The 22,753-nt window shown below is 39.6% G+C and overlaps 1 protein-coding gene and 1 pseudogene across 1 annotated transcript; one reads left to right on the top strand and one right to left on the bottom strand.

Moving 5' to 3' along the window:
* Positions 1-4,796: 4,796 nt before the first annotated feature.
* Positions 4,797-6,763, bottom strand: CGA (glycoprotein hormones, alpha polypeptide). The gene is made up of 3 exons (XM_046006501.1): positions 6,664-6,763; positions 5,310-5,494; positions 4,797-4,874 (listed from the first exon to the last, which is right to left on the bottom strand). The coding sequence occupies exons 1-3, from the start codon at positions 6,761-6,763 to the stop codon at positions 4,797-4,799; spliced, it is 363 nt and encodes a 120-aa protein (XP_045862457.1).
* An 11,117-nt stretch (positions 6,764-17,880) lies between these two features.
* On the top strand, positions 17,881-21,403 carry LOC123942123 (annotated as a pseudogene).
* Positions 21,404-22,753: the final 1,350 nt, after the last annotated feature.

The raw sequence follows: 22,753 nt of genomic DNA, 5'->3' as shown, positions 1-22,753 counted from the left end.
CTGAATATGGGGAGACCCAGGGTTCCATACATTCTCAGTCCCTGTACAACCAAAGTTCTTTGTGCCTCCATTTATTCAGTTGTCAGATGGAGATAGTGCCACCTGCCCTGACTTGCAGTCTACAAAGGGCTGAGTCAGACACACCGACATGAGGCACAGAAAGCTTTGAGAAAGTAAAAGTGCTATACTGATGTCAGGTGGTTTGATATTGATTAACTTTTTATCAAGTGAGGGGACCTCTCTGGACCTCTTGAGGTTTGTGGTCCTAACCAGCTTCTTCATGTCAGCCTTATGGTCATTTACATGTGTATTCTCTGGTTTTACCTTCCTGTTGGACCAGATTATGGGCAGCTCTTCTAGTTTCCGCATAGCTGGTAAAAGCAAAACCAAACTATTTGGGGGAATATTTTCTCCAGAAGCCTCGCAACACTATAAGAATATTAGGAATCAACATTTGGAATCTCGGATTGGAATTGGAGACATGTGGAATCTAAGATTCTCACCACTTTAGGACATTATCTCCCACAGTCATATTAAGATAAAGAGGTCATGGTCGTGGCTGGCATGGAAAGTTGCACAGTGTGTGGACTCCACAAAGAGGTTAAGGACTGACTGATACCTGCTTTTCTGTGCCATTTAGTTCTGAAGCCATTTACTTAAGGTGTTCTGCCTGCCCAGAGAGGGCATTTTCATCCATTTGCACGAAGGCTCCAGAATGGCTAGAGGTCTTCACTTTGGGTGATTACTCGGATTCCGGCAATGGTGGAGGAAGAGGTGGCAGCGTGTAGAGCCGTGACTTTTTCTCTCTGCTTTAATCCAGGTCAACCACCTCTGAGGCTGCAGACTCCTCCAGCACTCCTTCTTGTCTCTCCCCCGTCCCTCTCACACGTTTTTTCTGCCCCACAACTTTCTCTACCCCCTCCATTCTTCTTTCTCTTCCCTTCCCTGTGTCTCTTTCCCTCTCATTGTTTGCTGCCCTTTGCTTCTGCTCTCAGGAGACAGATTGAGTCACAGGAACCATCCTTGTTTCCTGGCCTCCTCGTTGAGCTCTCATCATCAGTGGCGTTCCCGTAATCAGGGCTCCAGGATTCTTGATACAACTATAGAGAAGTAAAAGTCTAGCTTTTTTGTTTTATCCTTTCAGCATTCTGCCTGACACCCCTCTCTCCCTAGTGACCAGGGTCCAGGACCCGAGCAGACAGACCTGGTGGTCTATTTATCTTATCTTTCAGGTTAATGGTCAACTATGTTGCCTCCGTCAGATTTGTTGTTAAGGGGTGGGAGGGGGGGGGATGCCCAGGAGACTGTGTCTTAGTCCTAAGGAAAGAATCTCAAATGGTAGAATTTCAGGCAGCTTTCCGGCTGAGGTAAATGGTAGAGATTTTTTTGGATAGAATAATCCCTCAAACACGTGCTCATTCTACCTCTTTCTTTTAGGGATTTTTCACAGATAGGCTTGAAACTAAATGTCCAGCCCCATGCCTGTCTCTCTTCTGCCTCGCTGCTTTTATGGTTAAGATTGTAATCTGTTCTCTAGAGAGCTCATATCAGGGCTTTCAACTTGTCTGTTGCACAAAACATAATCATTTTCTCAGCCAGGCTGGCCCAGAATCCAGGGCTGGTGGTCCAGCATCTCTTCATCACACATTCACACACTCCTGAGCAATCTAGACGCCCCTGTGCTTTTGGCCTCGCCCACCCCTGACGACCCTCAAGCCTGTACCTTGGGGTTGGAGTCCTTTCCTGAGCTCCGTGTCACTGTACAGGCTGCCTATCAGACAAGTTCACCTGATATTCCTTAGACGCCTTAACTCACAGGCCCCAGACTGAATGTCATTCCCCCCCTCTGCTGCCATGCAAACCTTTTCCATGTCCTAGTTATTGACCCAGTCATCGACCAGCCACCCAAAGAGACAGGAGCCGCACCCACAATTAGCTCCTCATTTCCTCCTAATTCCGCCCAACTTCATCTCATTTTCTTACTCTCATCCTCACTGCCAGCAGACTAGCACCGTCTCGTGCCAAGACAATTGCAAACTTGTGATCCTGGGTCCAGTCTCTCACTTTGCTTGCTCCCAAAATGATTTTTCCAAAGTGGAAAGCTAACCATATTAATGCTTAAATAATACCTCCTCCATTCAAGTACTCCTAAGGCAAGCTTGCAGCAGGTTTGGGAGGGGTCAGAAGAGCAGGGTCTGGAGGGCCCCACTCTCAGTACAAAGTTTCTTTTTTTACTCTCATTTTTACAATTTTACATTCTATTCTATAATGTGTTGGTCTTTGTTTTAAAATCAAAATAATATTTCCCCAAAGCTTCAAGCAAAATTTGTCTTGCAGAAAATGGCGTTTTTTCCTGCAGCCTCTGGAACCCTCGGGCCCTCTAGTTTGAGAGGCTACTGTCCTAATTGGAGTGCACTTTCTCTGCATGTTATACAAGGACTTTGACAAGTGTCCATTTGTCTCTGCAGTTGCAGGACTTATCCATCTCCCTGTGATCCAGTCACACTGAACTTCTTGCAATTCTGTGAGCATCACACCTGTTCCCATCTCAGGATGTTTACTTTTACTGTTTTCCTTGAACTAGACTGAGCCCCTCTGCCATCTCTCTGCTTAACTCTTAGGCCCAGCTCAAGTATCATCTGCCCTGTGAAACTGTCCATGACGAACCCTACCAGACCAAGTTAACCATCCCTGTTTTTGTGCCACCAAAGTCCCACACCTCTCCCATAGCATGTATCCCATTAGATTGTAATTCTTTGCCTGTCTCTCTTCCCCAGTGCACTGTGGATTGCTGCCGAGCAAGTCTGTGTCTTACTCATCTTGACCTTCCCAAGCCCAGCACCATGCCTGGCCCATGCCCAGATGGGAAGTCAGTACAGCCAAGACATTTCATCCTAATGTTCTCCAGGGTTGATCTGACTGATCTGAATGACCATAAGAATGCCTCCTCCCCGTCTGTCAATTAGATGATCCCAGATGGACAAGGACGCTCGGATCAAGGGCAGGTCAGTAGCTTTCCTCTCCTGCGGAATTCCCTGACGAGCTCTCCAGACCTGACACATGGTAGATTCTCAGTGAATATCTATTAAATATCTGTATGAACTAATGATCAGTTCCACTGTTCTCTAGAATTAAGCTACATTATATTTTCTCCATCTTATCTTTTTTTTTTAAGATTTTATTTATTTGACAGAGAGAGATCACAAGTAGACAGAAAGGCAGGCAGAGAGAGAGACGGAAGCAGGCTCCCTGCTGAGCAGAGAGCCCAATGCGGGGCTCTATCCAAGGACCCTGAGATCATGACCTGAGCCGAAGGCAGAGGCTTTAACCCACTGAGCCACCCAGGTGCCCCTCCATCTTATCTTTCCAGGAATCCTGATATCTCTGAATCCCTATAATGTAACAACATGCCAGCACTTAGTAGACACTAAATAAATGTATAATAAATGAACGAATGAACAAATGCAGTAATATCTTCATGTGTTTTTCTTAAAAAGTACATGCACTCATTTTAATTTTTTATCCTGATACCCGGTGTGTTTACCAACCTGTTAGGAACTAGTTTTTCAGTTAGAAGTGGAATCTTGACAAATTAATGATAACTGAAATTATTTTGAAACCTTTATCTGTGACCAGTATGATTTTTTTTTTTAATTTCAGGCTCCTCTGGAGAGAATTTTTGAGTGGCTTTGATCTCTTCCAGAGCTAATATAATTTAATGTATAAAGCCATGAGCCTCAGAAGAAGGGCCATCTCTGTTTTTAAGTATAAATACTCAATAAATGTGACACCGCTCTTAAGCATTTGGATACAACTACATAAAATTCTACTAAAGTAAAAAGCTTGGCATCCCATCTAGCCCACAGTGAGGCCTCAGTGAGTACTTTGCTCATCATTTATTCATTCCCTTCTAGACTTGAATGTGGACTGTAAGAGCCAATATCAAAGCAGTGCCCAATTTTTATGAGGACAACAATGCCCTTTCCTTAACCACCATTCAGTTGTAACATTGTTGCCAAGGACTAATAAAATGTACTCTTTTTTTGGCTAGGTATAAGCCAAGTGGATAGGATCTTCAGGCTGGGAAGGATTTTGTCTTGCTCAAAACTTACAACAGTGTTCTTTAATTCTTTTTCCCTAATTTTGCACATTTCTCCCAGTAGAAAGTGTCTGATCAAACGTCCTCAATCTATGCATAATTATTTATTTATAAATTTTATACATTTATTACCATACTGATGTATATATACTTTTATAAAAGTCATCAAAGTGGTGATATAAAAATTAATAGCAATGGAGGTTCTTGTGTTTTCTTTCCTCAACCCAACAGATTGTTTTATAACTAGCCCACTGGCTAAAGGATGTACTTCTGTATCTTACCAGAAGGATCTTGGCAAGATCAGTGTTCTCCAGGGTCACTGAGTGCATGGGACCCTGGCTCACCCATTGGCTCCCTCCCTTCAGTTAATCTTATCAAAAGTACCTGGCTTAAACCCTTAAGAAAAAAATTAGAATCCAATGATAGAATGATGATTTAAAAGGCTTTATTTCCAGAGGAACCAGCTTTTTATGTTCATGGTAAATGCAGTACTTCACTCCAAATGAAAAGAACTAGACTTCTGATTATACTGTAGGATAACGAGAAAGGCAATAAAGCTGCAGTACATCCCTGAAGCACACCAAAAGCAGTACGGTAAGGAAAAAGGGGGTTTTATCTCACAAGGCCATAAACACTGAAAAATTAACTTTTCACTCCAGGAAATCAGCAGTCATCAACATGCTCTTTTGCAAAATATTTAAGATTTGTGATAATAACAAGTACTGCAGTGGCACTCCGTGTGGTTCTCCACTTTGGCATTTCCCATCACCGTGGCCTAAAAGGAAAGTGAGAAAAGATATGGATGGATGGATGGATGGAGGGATGGACGGACGGATGGACGGATGGAGGGACAAAATTGAAAAATGTTAAATAACATTGTAGGCAGCCGGACTAAACAAATGCTTGTTCTGTTTGCACATTCTCTATTTCAGCTAGTATTTCACTCTAAAAGTTTGGGTTTGCGCTGTGTATGTATGTTATACTCTCTTCCAACCCACCCCTCATCACCTCCACAGCTATTCCTTGCAATTCTGAATAAGTCCAGTTTGTCCCCACCGGTTATTTTTGATGTAAAGGGACAAATCCGTGTACCAATGTCAAGCAAAGGATGGGTCATTAGACACTTCTGACATGAAACCCCATGGATGTGTTCTGGGGACATTTCTCAGGTTACACTGTTAAAAAATTCTGAGGCCCTCTAAGTTCTCACCTTGGTAAATGCTTTGGCCACACAGCATGTGGCTTCTGAAGTGATGTTCTTTGGGACCAACATGGTCTTCTTGGACCTTGCTGGAGTGGGATATGCTCTGGAGAAGCAGCAGCCCATGCATTGAAAAATTGGGGCACCCAACTTGGAGAAGTATTTGTTTTCCTTTAGCTTGCATTCTGGACAACCTACCACCAAAAAAGGCAAAGAGCAAAATAATTCAAGAATGACTCAAAAAGAAATGGCTCAAGTGGTGGAACATGTGACTCTTGATCTTGGGATTGTATGTTCGAGCCCCACGCTGGGCATAGAGCTTGTTTTTTTTTTTAATTGAAAAATAAAATTTAAAAAAAGAACCTGAATTTTCCCTGATTATGAGATGGTAAATATTCTTTTTCCATTGGAAATAGAAGGAAAATAATAAACATTTTTTAGCTGTTAACTTTCATGCATAGTATCTATTTGTACTGATTGTATTTATTTTCGTGGGAAATAATTTTTACAGATATGCATGAGAGATCTCAAGAGTAGTAGTTTCTCACATAAACATAAAAAAAAAAAAAAGAGGAGTTGTTTCTGTCTCTTCAACCATGGATTCTCTATCCGTGTTAATAGCATGCCTATAGGAAGCACAAAACTTGACAGATGAAAACACCATGCTCATCTGAAAGGAGAATTTTGCCCAGAGGCAAAACAGTTTCCCCTTTAGAACATGCTATTGTTTTTTTCCCCATGGAAACGCCAAATACTGACAGAGAAAAATATGTCAGAATTAAGAAAGCTTGGTGAATGGAGAGCCCTGATATCCACGCTTGAGAACTGGGATTAAAATATTACCAATTGTCTAAGAAAAACCATAACCGAAAGTAGCTCACAGTTTCATCACATACAGAATTATATCAGCTACTCTACGAGATTTTTCAAATAATACAGCAAAACAAATGTACTGCATAAAATGGTTTTGTTTTTCTCATTTGTTAACTGATGTGAAAATTCGTCTACAGAGGAAATGTTAAAATCTTCTCAAATCTTCTGGGAAAACTGGAAAAAAAAATCAAGCTAACTAAATAAGGAGCATTTTCTACTTATAAAACTCAGATAAAGAATAATAAGGAATCTATTTCAGACGAAAATGTATATGCTGCTATTTAAATGGACATGTTAGAAAAATTTTCACTATACATTATCTGAACCTAATTTAACTTCATGTGTATAATCGAAAAGTGTCTGGATATGTACCCAGCAGCAAAGATTTATCACATTTGAAAAGGAGGTGGAAATGTAATTAATGGAGTTATTGATGTACATCTAGAAATGTGTGTTTTTCTTATTACTGCAAATCCGTTGGGTCACATACCCTGCATTGTAAATTCTCCATCAGGAAAGGAATAGAGAATATGCAGAAACACAGACAATGTGGCCAGAATGACAGCTGCGTATTTTCTGTAGTAATCCATGGCTCTCCTGCAAAACAGAAAAGGAAAATAAAGTTACTCTAAAATTGGCTTACCAGTCATAAAAACAACTAGTAGTTTTAACAGTACTACTAATAATACTCATCAGTGTCTTGACCCCTCAGCTTATAGCTCCAAACACACTCTGGAGCCATGTAAATAAGAAAACAATTTTTCCTTAGGAAAGAGCTAGGAAATCGAATCTTTCCATTTCACATATAAATCAATAGAATTGGACTTGATGCAAATTAAAAATTCTCTTTTTAAATACATCATTCTGCTAAGAATTAATTGTAAGACATGAAACTTAAACTAGATAATGTCTAAGAAGACAGAGAAGGCGAAAGAGAGAGATAAGCTCATATAAAATAGATAAGCTTATATGTGTTATATAAAATGTATAAGCATTTGAGTTCATCCTTCCCATTCCTACACTCCCAGGTGGGAGAACAGAAGGAAAGGATAATGTCTTTCCTGCTTTTTTTATTAAGATTTATTTTATTAATTTGAGAGAGAGAGCATGAGAGGGGAGGGGTCAGAGGGAGAAGCAGACTCTCTGCCTAGTTGGGAGCCTGATGTGAGACTCGATGGGACTCAATCCAGGGTCTCTAGGATCATGACCTGAGCCGAAAACAGTTGCTTGACCAACTGAGCCACTCAGGTGTCCCTCTTTCCCGCTTTTTATTCACTGTTAGTAGTGAGCTCTAAGGTTCATTATCAGCATGCAACAGTATTTGTTAACCCAGCAATGTGGCAAGAGCAGACAGCAGAGAATGTTTATCAGAGGTTTCCTAAATACATTTCTTGACTTATTTATGCCTGTAGAAGATCAGGCTAGCCATCGTCAGCTGAACAATTGACCATATCCAGCATTGACCTCACCGCACCTGAGAATGGGCAAACAGGGAATTGGATTGTATCCCTACATTTCCTACAAAAACCTCACATAAGATAAAATGGGCAAGTTTTTATTCCTATTTTTTAAGTGAAAGTGTTATGGATTACTCATTTTCAAACCACGAGAGATAAGATGAACAGAGCATCAATTACCAATAAAAAGATAATTCAGAACATTTAAAGGAGAATTAGCACCAACTTTACAGAAACTCTTTTAGAAAATAGAGGAGGAGGAATAGTTTCCAACCCATTTTGTGAAGCCACAATTACCCTGACACAAAAACTAGACCAATTCAGTATGAAAGAAAGAAGGAAAGAAAGAACACAAGAAAGAAAGAAAGAACACAAGAAAGAAAATGAAAGACTGGTATACCTCATGAAATTAGATGCAAAAATCCTAAACAAAATAATAGTAGGTCAAACTCAGCAATGTATAAGAAGATTTGTATATGACCTACTGGGAATAATTCACATATGCAAGGTTGGTTCAATATGTGAAAATCATTTAATGTAATCTACCATATCAGTAAGATAAAGAAGAAAAAGGGGCGCCTGGGTGGCTCAGTGGGTTAAGCCTCTGCCTTCAGCTCAGGTCATGGTCTCAGGGTCCTGGGATCGAGCCCCGAATGGGGCTCTCTGCTCAGCGGGGAGTCTGCTTCCTCCTGTCTCTCTGCCTGCCTCTCTGCCTACTTGTGATCTCTCTCTCTCTCTCTCTGTCAAATAAATAAATAAAATCTTTAAAAAAAAAAAAAGAGTACCCAAAAAAAAAAAGATAAAGAAGAAAAAAAGTGATTTGATATATCAGTTGACAGCATTCGATACTCTTTCATAATAAAAAGTTTCCACAAACAAGAGTCAAAAGTTTTCTCAACTTGATAAAGAGCATTTACAAAAAACCTGCAGCTGACATCATACTTAATGGTGAAAAAATGAATGTTTTCCCCCCAAGATCATCAACATGGCAAGGATGTCCACTCTTACCTGTTATTCAGTATAGTCCTGGAAGTTCTAGCCAGTGTAAAATGGCAAGACAAAGAAAATAAAGACACACAAAATAAAGGGGATGAAATAAAATTATCATTTATGTAGATGACACGATCATCTATGTTTAAAAAAAAAAAAAAGGAACCTACAGCAAAGGTCCTGGAACTAATTAGTGAGTTCAACAAGATTGCATGTTGTAAGATCAACACACAAAAATGAACTGCATTTCCTCATACTAAAAACCTAAATAAATGGAAAGGCATATCAGGTTTATGAACTGGAAGACTCAACATGGTAAAGGTGTCAGTTGTTTCCAAATTGATCTTTTTTATTGAATGAAATGCTTATCCAAACCCCAGAACAGCTTCTGTAGACAGAGATAAGATTATTATTGAAAGGCAAAAGATCTAGAATAGCTAAAACAAGAAAGAAAGTGGGAAGAATCGTTGTTCCTAGTGTTAGGACTTGCTATACAGCAACAGTAATCAAAGCTGAGTGACATTGGCAGAGGGATAGATACATAGACCAGAAGAACAAAATAGAGAACCCAGAAATAGACCTACATAAATATGGCCAGCTGGCTTTTGACAAAGATGCCAAAACAATTTAACAGGAATTCAACCTTTTCAACAATGGCTGCCTGTACACTTGGACATCCATAGGCAAACAAACAAAAATTAAATACAAATCTCATACCTTGCATGAAAATCATTGAAAATGAATTATAGATGAATGTAAAATGAGAAACTATAAAATTTTTAGGGAAAAAATGGGGGGACCAAGGACTAGGTTAAGAGTTTTTAGGATTAACAACAGAACATGACACATAAAAGAAAAATTAATAAATTGGACCTCATCTAAATTATGGGTTAATGCTTTGTCAAGAAGATAAAAATACAAGGTAGAGACTTGAAGAAAATATTTGCAAGCCACATATCCAACAAAGTGTTAGTATCTAGAATAGAAAATAAGCTCTCAAAATTCAATAGAAAAAGAATCTAATTAGAAAATGGCTGGGGCGCCTGGGTGGCTCAGTGGTTTAAGCCTCTGCCTCGGCTCAGGTCATGATCTCAGGGTCCTGGGATCGAGCCCCGCATCAGGCTCTCTGCTCAGTGAGGAGCCTGTTTCTCCCTCTCTCTCTGCCTGCCTCTCTGCCTACTTGTGACCTCTCTCTCTGTCAAATAAATAAATAAAATATGAAAAAAAGAAAAAGAAAATGGCTGTTGCAGGGGCACTTGGGTGGCTCAGTCTTTTAGGTGACTGACTTTTGGTTTCTGCTCAGGTCATGGCTTCAGGGTCATGAGATTGATCCCTAAGTCAGTCTCTGCATTCAGCAGGGAATCTGCTTAAGATACTTTCTCTCCCTCTCACCTGTCCCTCCCTGCTCAAATAAATAAATAAAATATTTTTAAAAGAGAGAGAGAAGAAGAAAATAGGTTTTGCAGCAGAAAGGATATACAGATGGCAAATACATACATGGAAAGCATTTAACATCATCAATCTTTAGTAACATGCAAATTAAAACTACAGCAAAATAGTATATACCCATCAGAATAGCTAAAACAAAATATAATGATAATACCAAACACTGGTATGGATGCAGAGAAATAGGATAATTCAAACATTGCTGGGGAAAAATAAAATGAAAAATCATTTGAGAGCTTCTTTCTTTTTTTAAAAAGGATTTTATTTATTTGAGAGAAAGAGAGTGGGCACACGAGAGAGAGAAAGAGAAAGCATCAGCCAGGGGAGGGGCAGAGAAGCAGACTCCCCACTGGATAGAAAGCCTGATGTGGAGCTTGATACCGGAACCCTGGGATCATGACCTGAGCCAAAGGCAGATGCTTAACCGACTGAGCCACCCTGACGCCCCATTTGGGAGTTTCTTATAAAACCGACCATATAACCCAACAGTTGTACTCAGGCATTTATCTCAAAGAAACAAAAATTATGTTCATAGAAAACTTATATACAGAGAGGTTCAGAGCAGCTTTATTTATAAGAGACAAAACCTGGAAACAGCCCAAACACTTTCAGTAGATAAATAGTTATACAAGCAATGGTATATCCACATGAGCTAATACTATGTAGCGACATAAAGGAATACATTATTGATATCCATGCAAGGCAGATGGAGCTCAAGGGTATTGTGTTGAACGAAGGTTGCATGCTGTATGATTCCATTTATATAGCACTCTATATAATATAATAAAATTAGAGAGATGCTGAATAAATTAGCAGTTTTAAGGAGTTAGTGTCGGGGAGGGATCTGAGGGGAGGGATAAGCCTGGCTATAAAGGGAGCCACGTGGTGATGGAACAGTTCTGGATCTTGACTGTCATAGTTGTCATACTAATGTACACACGGGTTGCATGGAACTACACACACGAGCACACACACACACACACACACACACACACACACACACAATACCAGTGAAATCTGACTAAGCTCCGTGGGTTGTACCAATGTCAATTTCCTGGTTTTCACATTGTACAACTATGCACAGTATTATCTTCGGGAGAAACTGGCTAAATTATACCCAGGACTTCTCTGTACATATTTTTGCAACTTCTTCTATATCTATAATTTTTCAAAACAGGAAATTTATTTTTAAAAAACAAGAGCATTCTAAAATAAGGTTTAAAATTGCACGAGTCAAAATTTGTGGTTATTTTTCATGCAGATTGACAGAATGAGACCATATTTTGGCCAAAGGTTTATATCTACCTATACATCTTTTAAGAAAAAAATTGTCAGCAGAACTAACAGTTCATAATACAGAAAAACAAACTGTATGAATATAGGTAAGGCTAAAGCAGAGGTATGTTATTATTTCTCCCTGATGTATGTATTTACACATAAGTAATTAGGGTTTTATTTATCTCTGTACCTAATTAGCACCAAATAAACATTGTTCTGAGTTGGTGGTTCTCAAAGTGTGATCTGGGGACTCTCAAACTTTTCAGTGAGTTTGTAAGGTCAAAACGATTTTCATAGTAATCCTAAGATGCTATTCACTTTTCTCACTCTCAGCTTCTCATGAGTGTTCAGAGAAATTTTCTAGAGGCTACGTGACATATGCAATTGCAACAGATTGAGTAAAGATGTACATGGGAATCTAGCTATGTTCTATTAGGCCAATTTTTGAAAAAGAAATTACAGAAAGATAAAACCATGCCATCTTTCTTACTGGTTTTTTTTGTTTGTTTGCTTTGGGAGTTGTCATTTTTTAATAAATATATATTTATATTAATATGTAATAGGCTAAATCTTATTGTTTTAAAATGAATAAATGTGTTAAAACTTTTTCTAACAATTTCTAAATCAGTAAATATTGAGAAATACAACTTCATAAAAAGTTCTTTGGACTCTTCAACAATTTTTAAGAGCATAAACAGTTTCTGAGACCACAAAGTCCGAGAACCAGTGCTTAAGTGATTTAAAAAGCCACAAGGAAATTTTCAGAATTGAAACTGGTTTCCTTTTTTAAACTAGAATCATTTTTGTGCTTTGATATTGCAGCTCATATATTATGAAAATTCAGCATTATGCAGTGAACAATTATATCAGAATTAATTCAGAGAGAAACATTTATAACAAGATTGCAGAATGTGAGAGCATGAAGTCAACGCACATTTCAGAATCTGCTTCATGGTAAAGTGAAGAGCAGGTTGAAAAAGCAGAACAAAAGTCACCATTGCTGTAGCTTTCAGTAACAGAAGGGACTCTATTTTAAAAAAGAAATAGGATTAATCAAGCAGAAAGGGATTAACCTTCAAATCCTGAAAACATTTAAATAAATATTTTTATCATTCGAATCACCTTCAGGTCTTTCTGCTTTGGAATTTGGGAGAAAACATTAAGAATCAAGACAGGAAAAATAATTATGTCCAGCTGGGATTTATGCTTTTTGCAAAATATGCTCAATCTAAATAAGATTTCCTGACCTCAGCCTCTTTTGGCATTGCAAGTGGGTACCTTGCAGACACCCCAGGCTCTATACATCTGACTCTACGGTCAGTGCTCCAACATGCTCTTACCTCCCACCACCAGCCACATCAGAATGGTGTGACTCCAACAGAAGGTGCGTTTTCTCAACTTGGCCGGGAAAGCCTCTCTCCTCTATCTCAGTCCATCCACCTCATTCCTTTAAGGAGCGGTCCTGCTGCCAGCCTCCCCATGAAGGTTTCACACAACCCCAAAGCCAGAATACATCTCTCCATTGCATCCACCTACCGCTTTGCTTGGAATTCTTAGATCAAGTTCCACAATCTGCCCTGAACTCTAGCCAGTAATGTACATGTTGGTCTCTCCATTTCCATGAAAACCTCCTAAGGATAGAAACTACGCCCCTCTGATCCACCACCATCCCCGGCAGCCGGGTCTTGCACAGAGTAGATGCAATTATATTGCACTGGGACTTTACAACAATAATAATAGTATCAACTCAAAGTTGCTAGCATAGAGCTGTCATTAAAGAACAAGATAACTCTTGAATGGGGACTTAGAATAAATGTTTAATAAAATAATTAAAATAAAATAAAATAATTTCAAATATTAAATTCATTAGAGACTCTATGTTCTCACCAAGTCTCTAATTTGTAGCTGGCTAACATGTGAATCTCTAAGTGTTAAATATGCCACAGGTAGAAGCCACTGTATGCTGAGATACAAAATTCATAAGAATTTAAAAGAAAGCTTTAATAAAAAGCATACGTAAGAGCTTCAAGGTTTAAATTGGGTGTCTCATCTCTTAGTTTACATCAAACTATATGTGTGCACAAATTTAAATTTGCTAAGACTGAGGAAAAGACAACATTCTTGAAAGTATAGAAGAATATTATTGCCATAATTTAATATTATTAATGTTTTCATATTATTTATTGTGATTATATATAATTAATAAATTAAATGGTTTACCGCTCTACCAGTACATACAAGCTAACCAGCTAGCTAGATAGGCCAAGTATTCAAAACATACACACACATACACACCCTGTATGTCAAATGGGGTACAAAAATCAACACCCCACTTTTGGACATGGAAGTGACACGCACACTGTCATACTACAGAGGGAATTTAGTCTAAGATACTTCTGTGACCTTCTTTGGAAATACAACCCACTATCACATGAAAACTTAGGGGCAATGAATAACCAGGGGGCTTCTCTTTGCATCTCCTCTGCTCTGTGGTTTGTTTTTGTTTTGTTTTTTTGTTTGTTTGTTTGTTTTAAAACTTTTATTTTTTTAAAGGTTTTATTTATTTATTTGACAGAGAGATCACAAGTAGTCAGAGAGGCAGGCAGAGAAAGAGGAGGAAGCAGGCTCCCTGCTGAGCAGAGAGCCCTATGCGGGGCTCGATCCCAGGACCTTGGGATCATGACCTGAGCCGAAGGCAGAGGCTTTAACCCACTGAACCACCCAGGCGCCCCGTGTTTTGTTTTGTTTTGTTTTGTTTTAACATTTTATTTATTTATTTGAGGGAGAGAGAGCATGAGAGAGGGGAGGGTCAGAGGGAGAAGCAGACTCCCCGCCGAGCAGGGACCCAGATATGGGACTCTATCTCAGGACTCCAGGATCATGACCTGAGCTGAAAGCATTCGCCCAACCAACTGAACCACCCAGGTGCCCCTTTGCTCTGTTTTTATGGCAGAAAAAAAATCCTTATTAAGTTAGGCACCTGTCTATTGACAATTCTGACCTGTACACACATATCTGTACACACATGTATACATACATATATGGAGATGTACATATATATCAAAGATTGCTCAAAGAAGATTACAAGTGCTTGGTACAATGTGATATCCCGCCCTTCACTTGCAAAGATGCTGCTATTCCTCCCCACCCCCCAAAGAATAAGGTTTTCGGTTTTTCTAAAGGTGGTGATGGGAGGGGTGACTCATCCACACTCTCCACACCGAGAAGCCCATCTGACTCATAGCATGCTTTTGAGATGACTGGCTAAGACTAGAGGCACAATTCTTTTTGAACAAAACAGTAGAAATGTAACTGACTTCTAGAGGGTTAATTAACCCAAGGCTTCACCTCATTAGCCTCATCGAACCAAGCAAACTACCAAGGAGAGGAAAAGTCCAGCTGCCTTCAGTGAATAGTAACAAATGAAAGGGAACCTTTAAGGTAAAGCCTTTAATCCTTGGCACATTGCCTGGCATGAGAAAGGTATTCGATAATTGTTTACCAAACAGAGGCTCGGCCTGTTAGTTTTGAGTCTTGCCTGGTGAGAGAAGATAGCCATTGCTCACCTGAGGAAAGATTGAAGGAGGAACGTCACAAGGGAAAGTAGAATGTTTGCCATCCATCATCCCACAACTTCCACGGAGTCGGCCCCCCTCTGCCTGCTGCTGAGTGACTGCCTCTGTTTCTAGATGGACGAATTTAAAGAGCCTGGAGCCATGAGAGACTATGGACTCTGAAAAACAATCTGAGGGTTTTGAAGGGGTGGAGGGTGGGAGGTTGGGGGAGCCTGGTGGTGGGTATTATGGAGGGCACGTATTGCATGGAGCACTATGCAATGTGGTGTGGTGCATAAACAATGAATTCTGTTACGCTGAAAAGAAATTTAAAAATAATAATAATAATTTAGGACTTCAGGAGATCCTATGGTGGAACAGGGAATGTGACAAAACAATCTAGCTACAGTACAAATGTATGCGAGAACTCACTGTTGGGATGGAGGGAAAGTGGAAATAATGCAGTCTGTGGGTCTAAAAGCAAATGCAAATATACATAAGCATTATACTGAGGTTAATAAACTTTCCCATGGGAGCATGAATTAAAAAAAAAATAGCACTACCCTATAGCCCAGTATTGTACTACTATGATACAGAAATAGTGATTCAAAAGGGCACCTGCACCCTGATGTTTATAGCAGCAATGTCCGCAATAGCCAAAGTATGGAAAAATCCTAGATGTCCATGCACAGGTGAATGGATAAATAAGTGGTATATAGTGTATATACCACCATATTATACAGGCATCAAAAAGAATGAAATCCTGCTATTTGCAATGACGTGGATGGAACTAGAGGGCATTAAGCTAAGCAAAATAAGTCAGTCAGAGAAAGACAAATACCGTATGATTCCACTCATATATGGAATTTAAGAAACAAAACAGATGGACATAGGGGAAGGGAAGGAAAAATAAAATAAGATAAAAACAGGGAGGGAAACAAACCATAAGAGACTCTTAGGTATAGGAAATAAACTGTGGGCTATTGGAGGGAAGAGGGGTAGGGGAATGGGGTAACTGGGTGATGGGCATTAACGAGGGCACTTGATGTAATGAGCACTGAGTATTCTATGCAACTGATGTATTGCTCAATTCTACCTCTGAAACTAATAATACCCTATGTTAACTAACTTTGAGTTTAAATAATAAATTTTTTTTAATTTTTTTTAATTTCCATTTTATTTATTTTTTCAGCGTAACAGTATTCATTGTTTTTGCACAACACCCAGTGCTCCATGCAAAACGTGCCCTTCCTATTACCCACCACCTGTTCCCCCAACCTCCCACCCCTGACCCTTCAAAACCCTCAGGTTGTTTTTTAGAGTCCATAGTCTCTTATGGTTCGCCTCCCCTTCCAATTTTTTTTTTAATAAACATATAATGTATTTTTATCTCCAGGGGTACAGGTCTGTGAATCGCCAGGTTTACACACTTCACAGCACTCACGATAGCACATACCCTCCCCAATGTCCATAGCCCCCTCCCCCTCTCCCAATCCCACCTCCCCCCTAAATAATAAAATTTTTAAAGAGGAAAAAAAAAATAAAGAGCCTGGGGTCAGTAGTAAGGAAACTCAGCTTGGAGTGATCCTGGCAACTATTATTCTTTGCTCTCACGCTCTAGGTGCAGTAAGTGGGTTTCTACCTTGTTCTTGTAATGTGCTCTGCATCGCAGGTCCAGAATGAGTGTCTTGCATGATCCCATGCTCCAGCCCCCAGCCTCAATGATCCTCTAGGTTCTAGACATTCCAACATTGCTTCCAGGCACTGCAGAGACCTTCAGACCCATTAACATATTCGCTCACAGTTTTTCCAAAGATGAGGATGTGGATGGTTGACAATTGGGGGGACAAGGAGAGACTGGTTAATGCTCCCTCAATCTGTCCCTGGTCATTTCATCCACTCTTGGATATAGATAATTACTATTTTCTCTATCTTATAAAAAAAATGAGTTTGGGGGAGGGGGACCTGGGTGGCCCAGTCAGTTAAGTGCTTTGGCTCAGGTCATGATCCCCGGGTCCTGGGATTGAGCCTCCCATGGGGCTCCCTGCTTTGTGGGAGTCGTCTTCTCCCTCTCCCTCAGCTCCCCCCTCACTCGTGCTCTCTCTCTTTCTCTTGTGCTCTCTCTCTCAAATAAGTAAATAAAATCTTTTTTTAAATTATGTATCTTTCTTTTTTTTTTTAAGATTTTATTTATTTATTTGACGGACAGAGATCGTAAGTAGGCAGAGAGGCAGGCAGAGAGAGAGGAAGGGAAGCAGGCTCCCATGGAGCAGAGAGCCCTATGCGGGACTCGATCCCAGGACCCTGGGATCATGACCTGAGCCGAAGGCAGAGGCTTTAACCCACTGAGCCACCCAGGCACCCAGTAAATAAAATCTTTAAAAAATAATTTAAAATAGACTAAAAATAAATAAGTAAAAAGATGAGTTTGGGATAGTTTGAGGGGAGTTCGATGTCGTTAAGTGCAAAATTTAAGGTCCAAGTCAAACCTCTGAAAGACTTAAAGACTTTGAATAAGCACCTGCTACATGTCAGGCACCATGCCAAACAGTGGTGACACAGACTTGAATAAGCTTCCTGCTCTCTGGCCCAGATACAAAGGCAAGTAACTATGAGAGGTGAAGAATGCTGTAATGAAAGCATTTGTTGACACGGAGGCATTTGCTGGATGGAGGACATGAAGAAGGAGAGATGACAAGCAAATAAGAATAAGGAACATCTACTTGACCAGAAGAGAATCTCTATAGCAATAAATACGTATTTTAGTGTTTTGATATTTGTTCAGGGGCTTCATGGATTCAGTAGTCCCCATAACTTATGAAGCAGCTATAGGTGGCGAACAGTGGGCTTCAAAGCATCCCAGGATCCAGAGGAAAATCAGGCCAAGTGAAGTCACACAGATCAGGGGCAGTATTTGGGATGGGATTTCTGTCTATGAGTCACATAACAGCGTTTTGTGCCTCTTTCTCTGGGGCTGCTGACATGCCATCCAGGCTGAGAAAGACTCGGAAACTTCGGGGGAACGTAAGCCACAGCCACGGCTATGTGGGCAAGCACCGGAAGCACCCAGGGCCCAGGGTTATCCTGGTTGCATGGGTCATCGGCCCAGGATCAACTTCAACAAATCATATCCAGGTTACTTCGGAAAAGTTATTTTTAAAGCAGCGTTCTTATTATTGCCAAAGCCGGTATTGCAGATACTGTGTATACGATATTGTGCAGATACTGTGACCTTCTTTGGAATTACAACCCACTATCACATGGAACCAGAGCTTCTGCCCAGCTGTCAACCTTGATAAAGTGTGGGATCAAGTCCATCAGCCAACTGGAAGAAATGTGGCCAGAAACAGGAATGGAGCTGCTCCTATCATTGATGTGGTATGATCTGGTTACTGCAAAGTTTTGGGGAAAGGAAAGCTCCCAGAACAACCCGTCATGGTGAAGGCCAAATTCTTCAGTAGAAGAGCTCAGGAGAAAAATTGGGTGGTTGGGGTGCTGCATCTTGGTAACTCAAAGCCATGTCGAGGGAGGAGGTCCAATAAATGCCAAAGAATGCTTTACAAAAAACGACAACAACAACAACAAAAACAACAACAATGCTTTGTGTCTTCACGAAATCTTTAAAGGGATCCAACTTGTTTTCCAGATGAAATGGGGAGAAAGGAAATGGAAAAAATGGGCTCCATGGACAAGAGAAATATACAGCAAAACTTGTACAATTTCTGTCTTACAGAATAGGGGTTTCCGTAAGGAAGCACCGAACAAAAGATGACCTTGAGATATTTATCTTAAATATTTATTTTAAAAATAAAGGAAAAAAGCAAGCAGTAATTAGAAGAAAATTCAAGGGCTTATTGGATTTATGAAAATAACTTTAATCCCTATGACCATTCTTTTAACCATCATATTTTAAGAGGTTTCTTTTCTTTTCTTTTTTAAAGATTTTATTTATTTTTTCGACAGACAAAGATCATAAGTAGGCAGAGAGGCAGGCAGAGAGAGAGGAGGAAGCAGGCTCCCTGCTGAGCAGAGAGCCCAATGGGGGGCTCGATCCCAGGACCCTGAGATCACGACCCACGTGGAAGGCAGAGGATTTAACCCACTGAGCCACCCAGGTGCCCCAAGAAGTTTCTTTTATTAATCGAATAAATTTAAGGGGCTTATAATAAGATGTACACTTTCGACTTTAATTTTTATTTAAAGGCACTTTACACTGTTAATTATATAATTAAAATCTTGGTTTTTCCATTACCCTCTGGTTTTCCTGGCATATCAGCATTTTTTAAATTGTCTGCATACTGAATCAATAAGAAATTTTGATAAAACGGATGCTATGCACCACAAAATATTGTTCTAAATGAGAATTTCAAGTGTTTGCTGTTTAAAAATATCCAATTTTTAAAATTAACATTACTGGAATAATAAATGCTGGCAGGAATAAAACACTGGATAGTATCAGTTTATCACTCAGAAAAGTAAAATATCCAAAGGCCAGAAAAGTTTCACATGGAGCATTATTATAGCAATATAAGAATGTTTCTTGTAACTTTTAAAATTTGTGCATTGTATTTTGTTATGTTTCTCTGAGCTATTTTGATGCAATCTTTTGACACACCACACATCATTCCCATTTAAAAGCATTAAAGCATAAAAACATATTTCATTTGCCTTGAAGTTTTTCAATAATAGAATAGGCAGGCAAGGTTATTGATTTCTCTTCCCTGGTATCTTACTTTATAAGGATTTGTTTTTCTGTAATAAAAACACCAGAAGAGCTTCAAAGAGAAGCCCCTTTGTTGTTCATTGTCCCTAAGTTTTCATTTGTGTGGCAGGTTGTACTTCCCAAAGGTGGCAACAAAAATATGTCTCAGCCCCTTCCTTCTGTAGCATGACCTTGCCATTTCCACAACAAAACACACTGTGTCTAGGGGCATCTGGGTGGCTCAGTCGGTTGAGCATCTGCCTTCAGCGCAAGTCACAATCTCAGGGTCCTGGGATTGAGCCCCACATGGGGCTCCCTGCTCAGTGGGGAACCTGTTTCTTCCTTTCCCCCTGCCTGCTGCTCCCCATTCATGCTCTCTTTCTAGCAAATAAATAAACCTTAAAAAAAAAAAAAGAAGAAGAAGAAGAAAATCCACAGTGTGTCTATTTCTGTACCCCATTTGACTACTGAAACCAACAGAATATGGCAGGAACAATATTGGGCCGGTTGTTAGGTGTATCCAGGCTCTAACTTGGAAGTTCCTTCTTCCTGTCTCTTAGAAGACAGTTGCCAGAGGCACCTGGGTGGCTCAGTCATTAAGCAGCTGCCTTGGGCTTAGGTCATAATCCCAGTGTCCTGAGACTGAGCCCCACATCAGGCTCCCTGCTCAGCGGGAAGAATGCTTCTCCCTCTACCACTCCCTCTGCTTGTGTTCCCTCTCTCTCTGTGTCAAATAAATAAATAAAAATCTTAAAAAAAAAAAAAAGACAGTTACCAGATAGAAAGTGCTACTACTCTGAGATCACCCTACAAGAAGAAGCCAACCTACACGGAGAGAGAAAAGAAGGCCAAGCAGTAAAGAAATGAAGAAGTCAACTGGATGACCCATCCAGTTGAGCCTCCAGATGACTCCAACCCCAGCCACAACCTGACCATAAACACCTGAGAAACCCAAGTGAAAAACTGCCCAGGTGAGCCCAGGGTCACCTACAGAACTATGACAGAACAGTAACTTGTTTTACCCACTAAGTTTTGGGGTAATTGGATTCACGGCAATAGGTCACTGGAACAAATATCTATTGCTCTCTCTTATAACAAAAATTTTTCCTCCAGGGTCTGAAATAGAGGACCCCAATCTTGCCTTTCTGCTTTCTCCTCTTTCTACTGTCCTCTTACTTTTCCTTTGTGGGAGGTTATTTCTATAACACGTATTCAGTTTACTCTATTTGTGAAAAAAAAAAATTGGAGTGAGCATTATACACAGTATCTGCAATACTGGCTTCGGTAATAATAAGAACTCTGCTTTAAAAATAATTCCTACATTTAATGGAGCACTTGTGTGTGCTAGATGTTCTTTTGGGCACCTTGAACACATAAACATATTCAATACTGATGACAATCTTGTCAAGTATTACTTTCATTTTGGCTAAAGAAATTCTTGAGGCAAAGTAACCCAGACAAAGTCACAAAATTTGTTGATAGTGGAACCAAGATTTAAGAATATCTCTTTACAATTCCACTCCAAGCCCTGAACCACACTTCGCTATACAGCCTTCAAATCTTTATATTTTACAATGGAGTGCTTAAATGATTTTTTCAGATGAAATATCCCTAAATAAGATGCTGACATTTTTTGTCTAGAGCAACATTATGTTATGCCAGCTTAAATATAACTTGCCCATGTAATTTTTGATTTTACATATTTATCTGACTTCACCTTCTTCAGAGCAGCCTCAAGAAAGCCATTCCATCCGGATAGAGAGGCGTTTTACACCTGATCGAGTTGTGAGGACTGGTGTCTGACTGTGGGAGAAAGGAGGAAACATTGGCTTTCATGTAACAGTCCTTTGTTTGATTCTCTTTACGCCTCTATGAGGAAAGCCTCGTTGTGGCACAGATTTCATAGACTAGAAAACTATGCTTCAGAAAATCAAAGGGATCAGCCAAGGTCACATGGAAAGTGATCTGTTCCTAAGATCATACTTCTTCCACCCATACCATTCCTATGGCCCTACTTAGTTATTAATCCATTACCTTCTTTAGGACATTGATTTACCTATAGATCGTGCTGTTACAATTGTCTTCCCTAATTTGTTTCTCAATATTGCCCCTGATACCACACTAGTCCAGCCTCAGCCCCTTCTAAACCCTCTCTAAACCCTAAGCCCTGTTTAAACCCTCTATTGTATTAAGGATGCTAGAGCATTTTTATAACGTTATCTCTGAGTCTGATGAACCAAGAAATTACCAGATTATTTTGTGCAACGTTACAATAGGTAATGCTGAAATGTTACACACCAAAACCAGAATTTGCAAAGATCATAAATTGATAACAAACTACTTCAGGATTCACAATCTGTAAAAAAAAAAAAAAAAGAGAGAGAGAGAGTTTGGTGCTTTGAGTTGTACTGTTCTCAATAGAAATATTAATTGATTCCTGTACATTTTCTCTTTGTGAAAGCAGATTATCCTGATCTCTTTTTGGACAAGATGTACATTACTTTCTAATTCTGCTATTTCTTTTTCACAGCTTTACTTTGAGTTTTCATGTAAATTTGAGTCCCACATTTATAAGAAATGTACAATGAAACTGAGACTCTGTTCTGGAACATAATCAATTGCTTTTCTAACATTGTTCACATGCTACCCTTTTCAGCAGGAAATGGTAAGAAATATGACTCAAAATTTCAAAAACTCTATTACTGAAAAGAGAGAGAGAGAGAAAGGAAACTTAAACCAAAACCAAAGTTAAAATTGAAATGAAAGCACATGAAATATTCATAAATGGTAACTGTTCTTATCTTTTTTAAATAATTCAAACTATAGCAAAGTATTACAATGCAATTTGAATGACCAATATTTTAAATAGTTGATCTGGGGGCGCCTGGGTGGCTCAGTGGATTAAGCCGCTGCCTTCGGCTCAGGTCATGATCTCAGGGTCCTGGGATGGAGCCCCACACCGGGCTCTCTGCTCCGCAGGGAGCCTGCTTCCTCCTCTCTCTCTGCCTGCCTGTCTGTCTACTTGTGATCTCTCTCTCTGTCAAATAAATAAATAAAATCTTTAAAAAAATAAATAAATAAATAAATAAATAAATAGTTGATCTGGCATTGGGTCAAGTAATTATTTAAAAGGTATCTTCAGAGGTGCCTGGA

This window comes from Meles meles, chromosome 5, assembly GCF_922984935.1.
Source record: "Meles meles chromosome 5, mMelMel3.1 paternal haplotype, whole genome shotgun sequence".
NCBI classification, from domain to species: Eukaryota; Metazoa; Chordata; class Mammalia; order Carnivora; family Mustelidae; genus Meles; species Meles meles.
Note: the sequence above shows the minus strand (reverse complement) of the source record. Positions and strands in the feature narration are given on the sequence as shown.

Bases quoted from the DNA above. Each gene is read 5' to 3' on its own strand.
- CGA (XM_046006501.1), bottom strand. From the start codon at position 6,763: ATGGATTACTACAGAAAATACGCAGCTGTCATTCTGGCCACATTGTCT. The intron at 5,495-6,663 runs GTATGTGACCCA...TTTTGGTGGTAG, and splicing joins TGGAGAATTTACAATGCAGG to GTTGTCCAGAATGCAAGCTA. The intron at 4,875-5,309 runs GTGAGAACTTAG...CTTTCCTTTTAG, and splicing joins TGGCCAAAGCATTTACCAAG to GCCACGGTGATGGGAAATGC.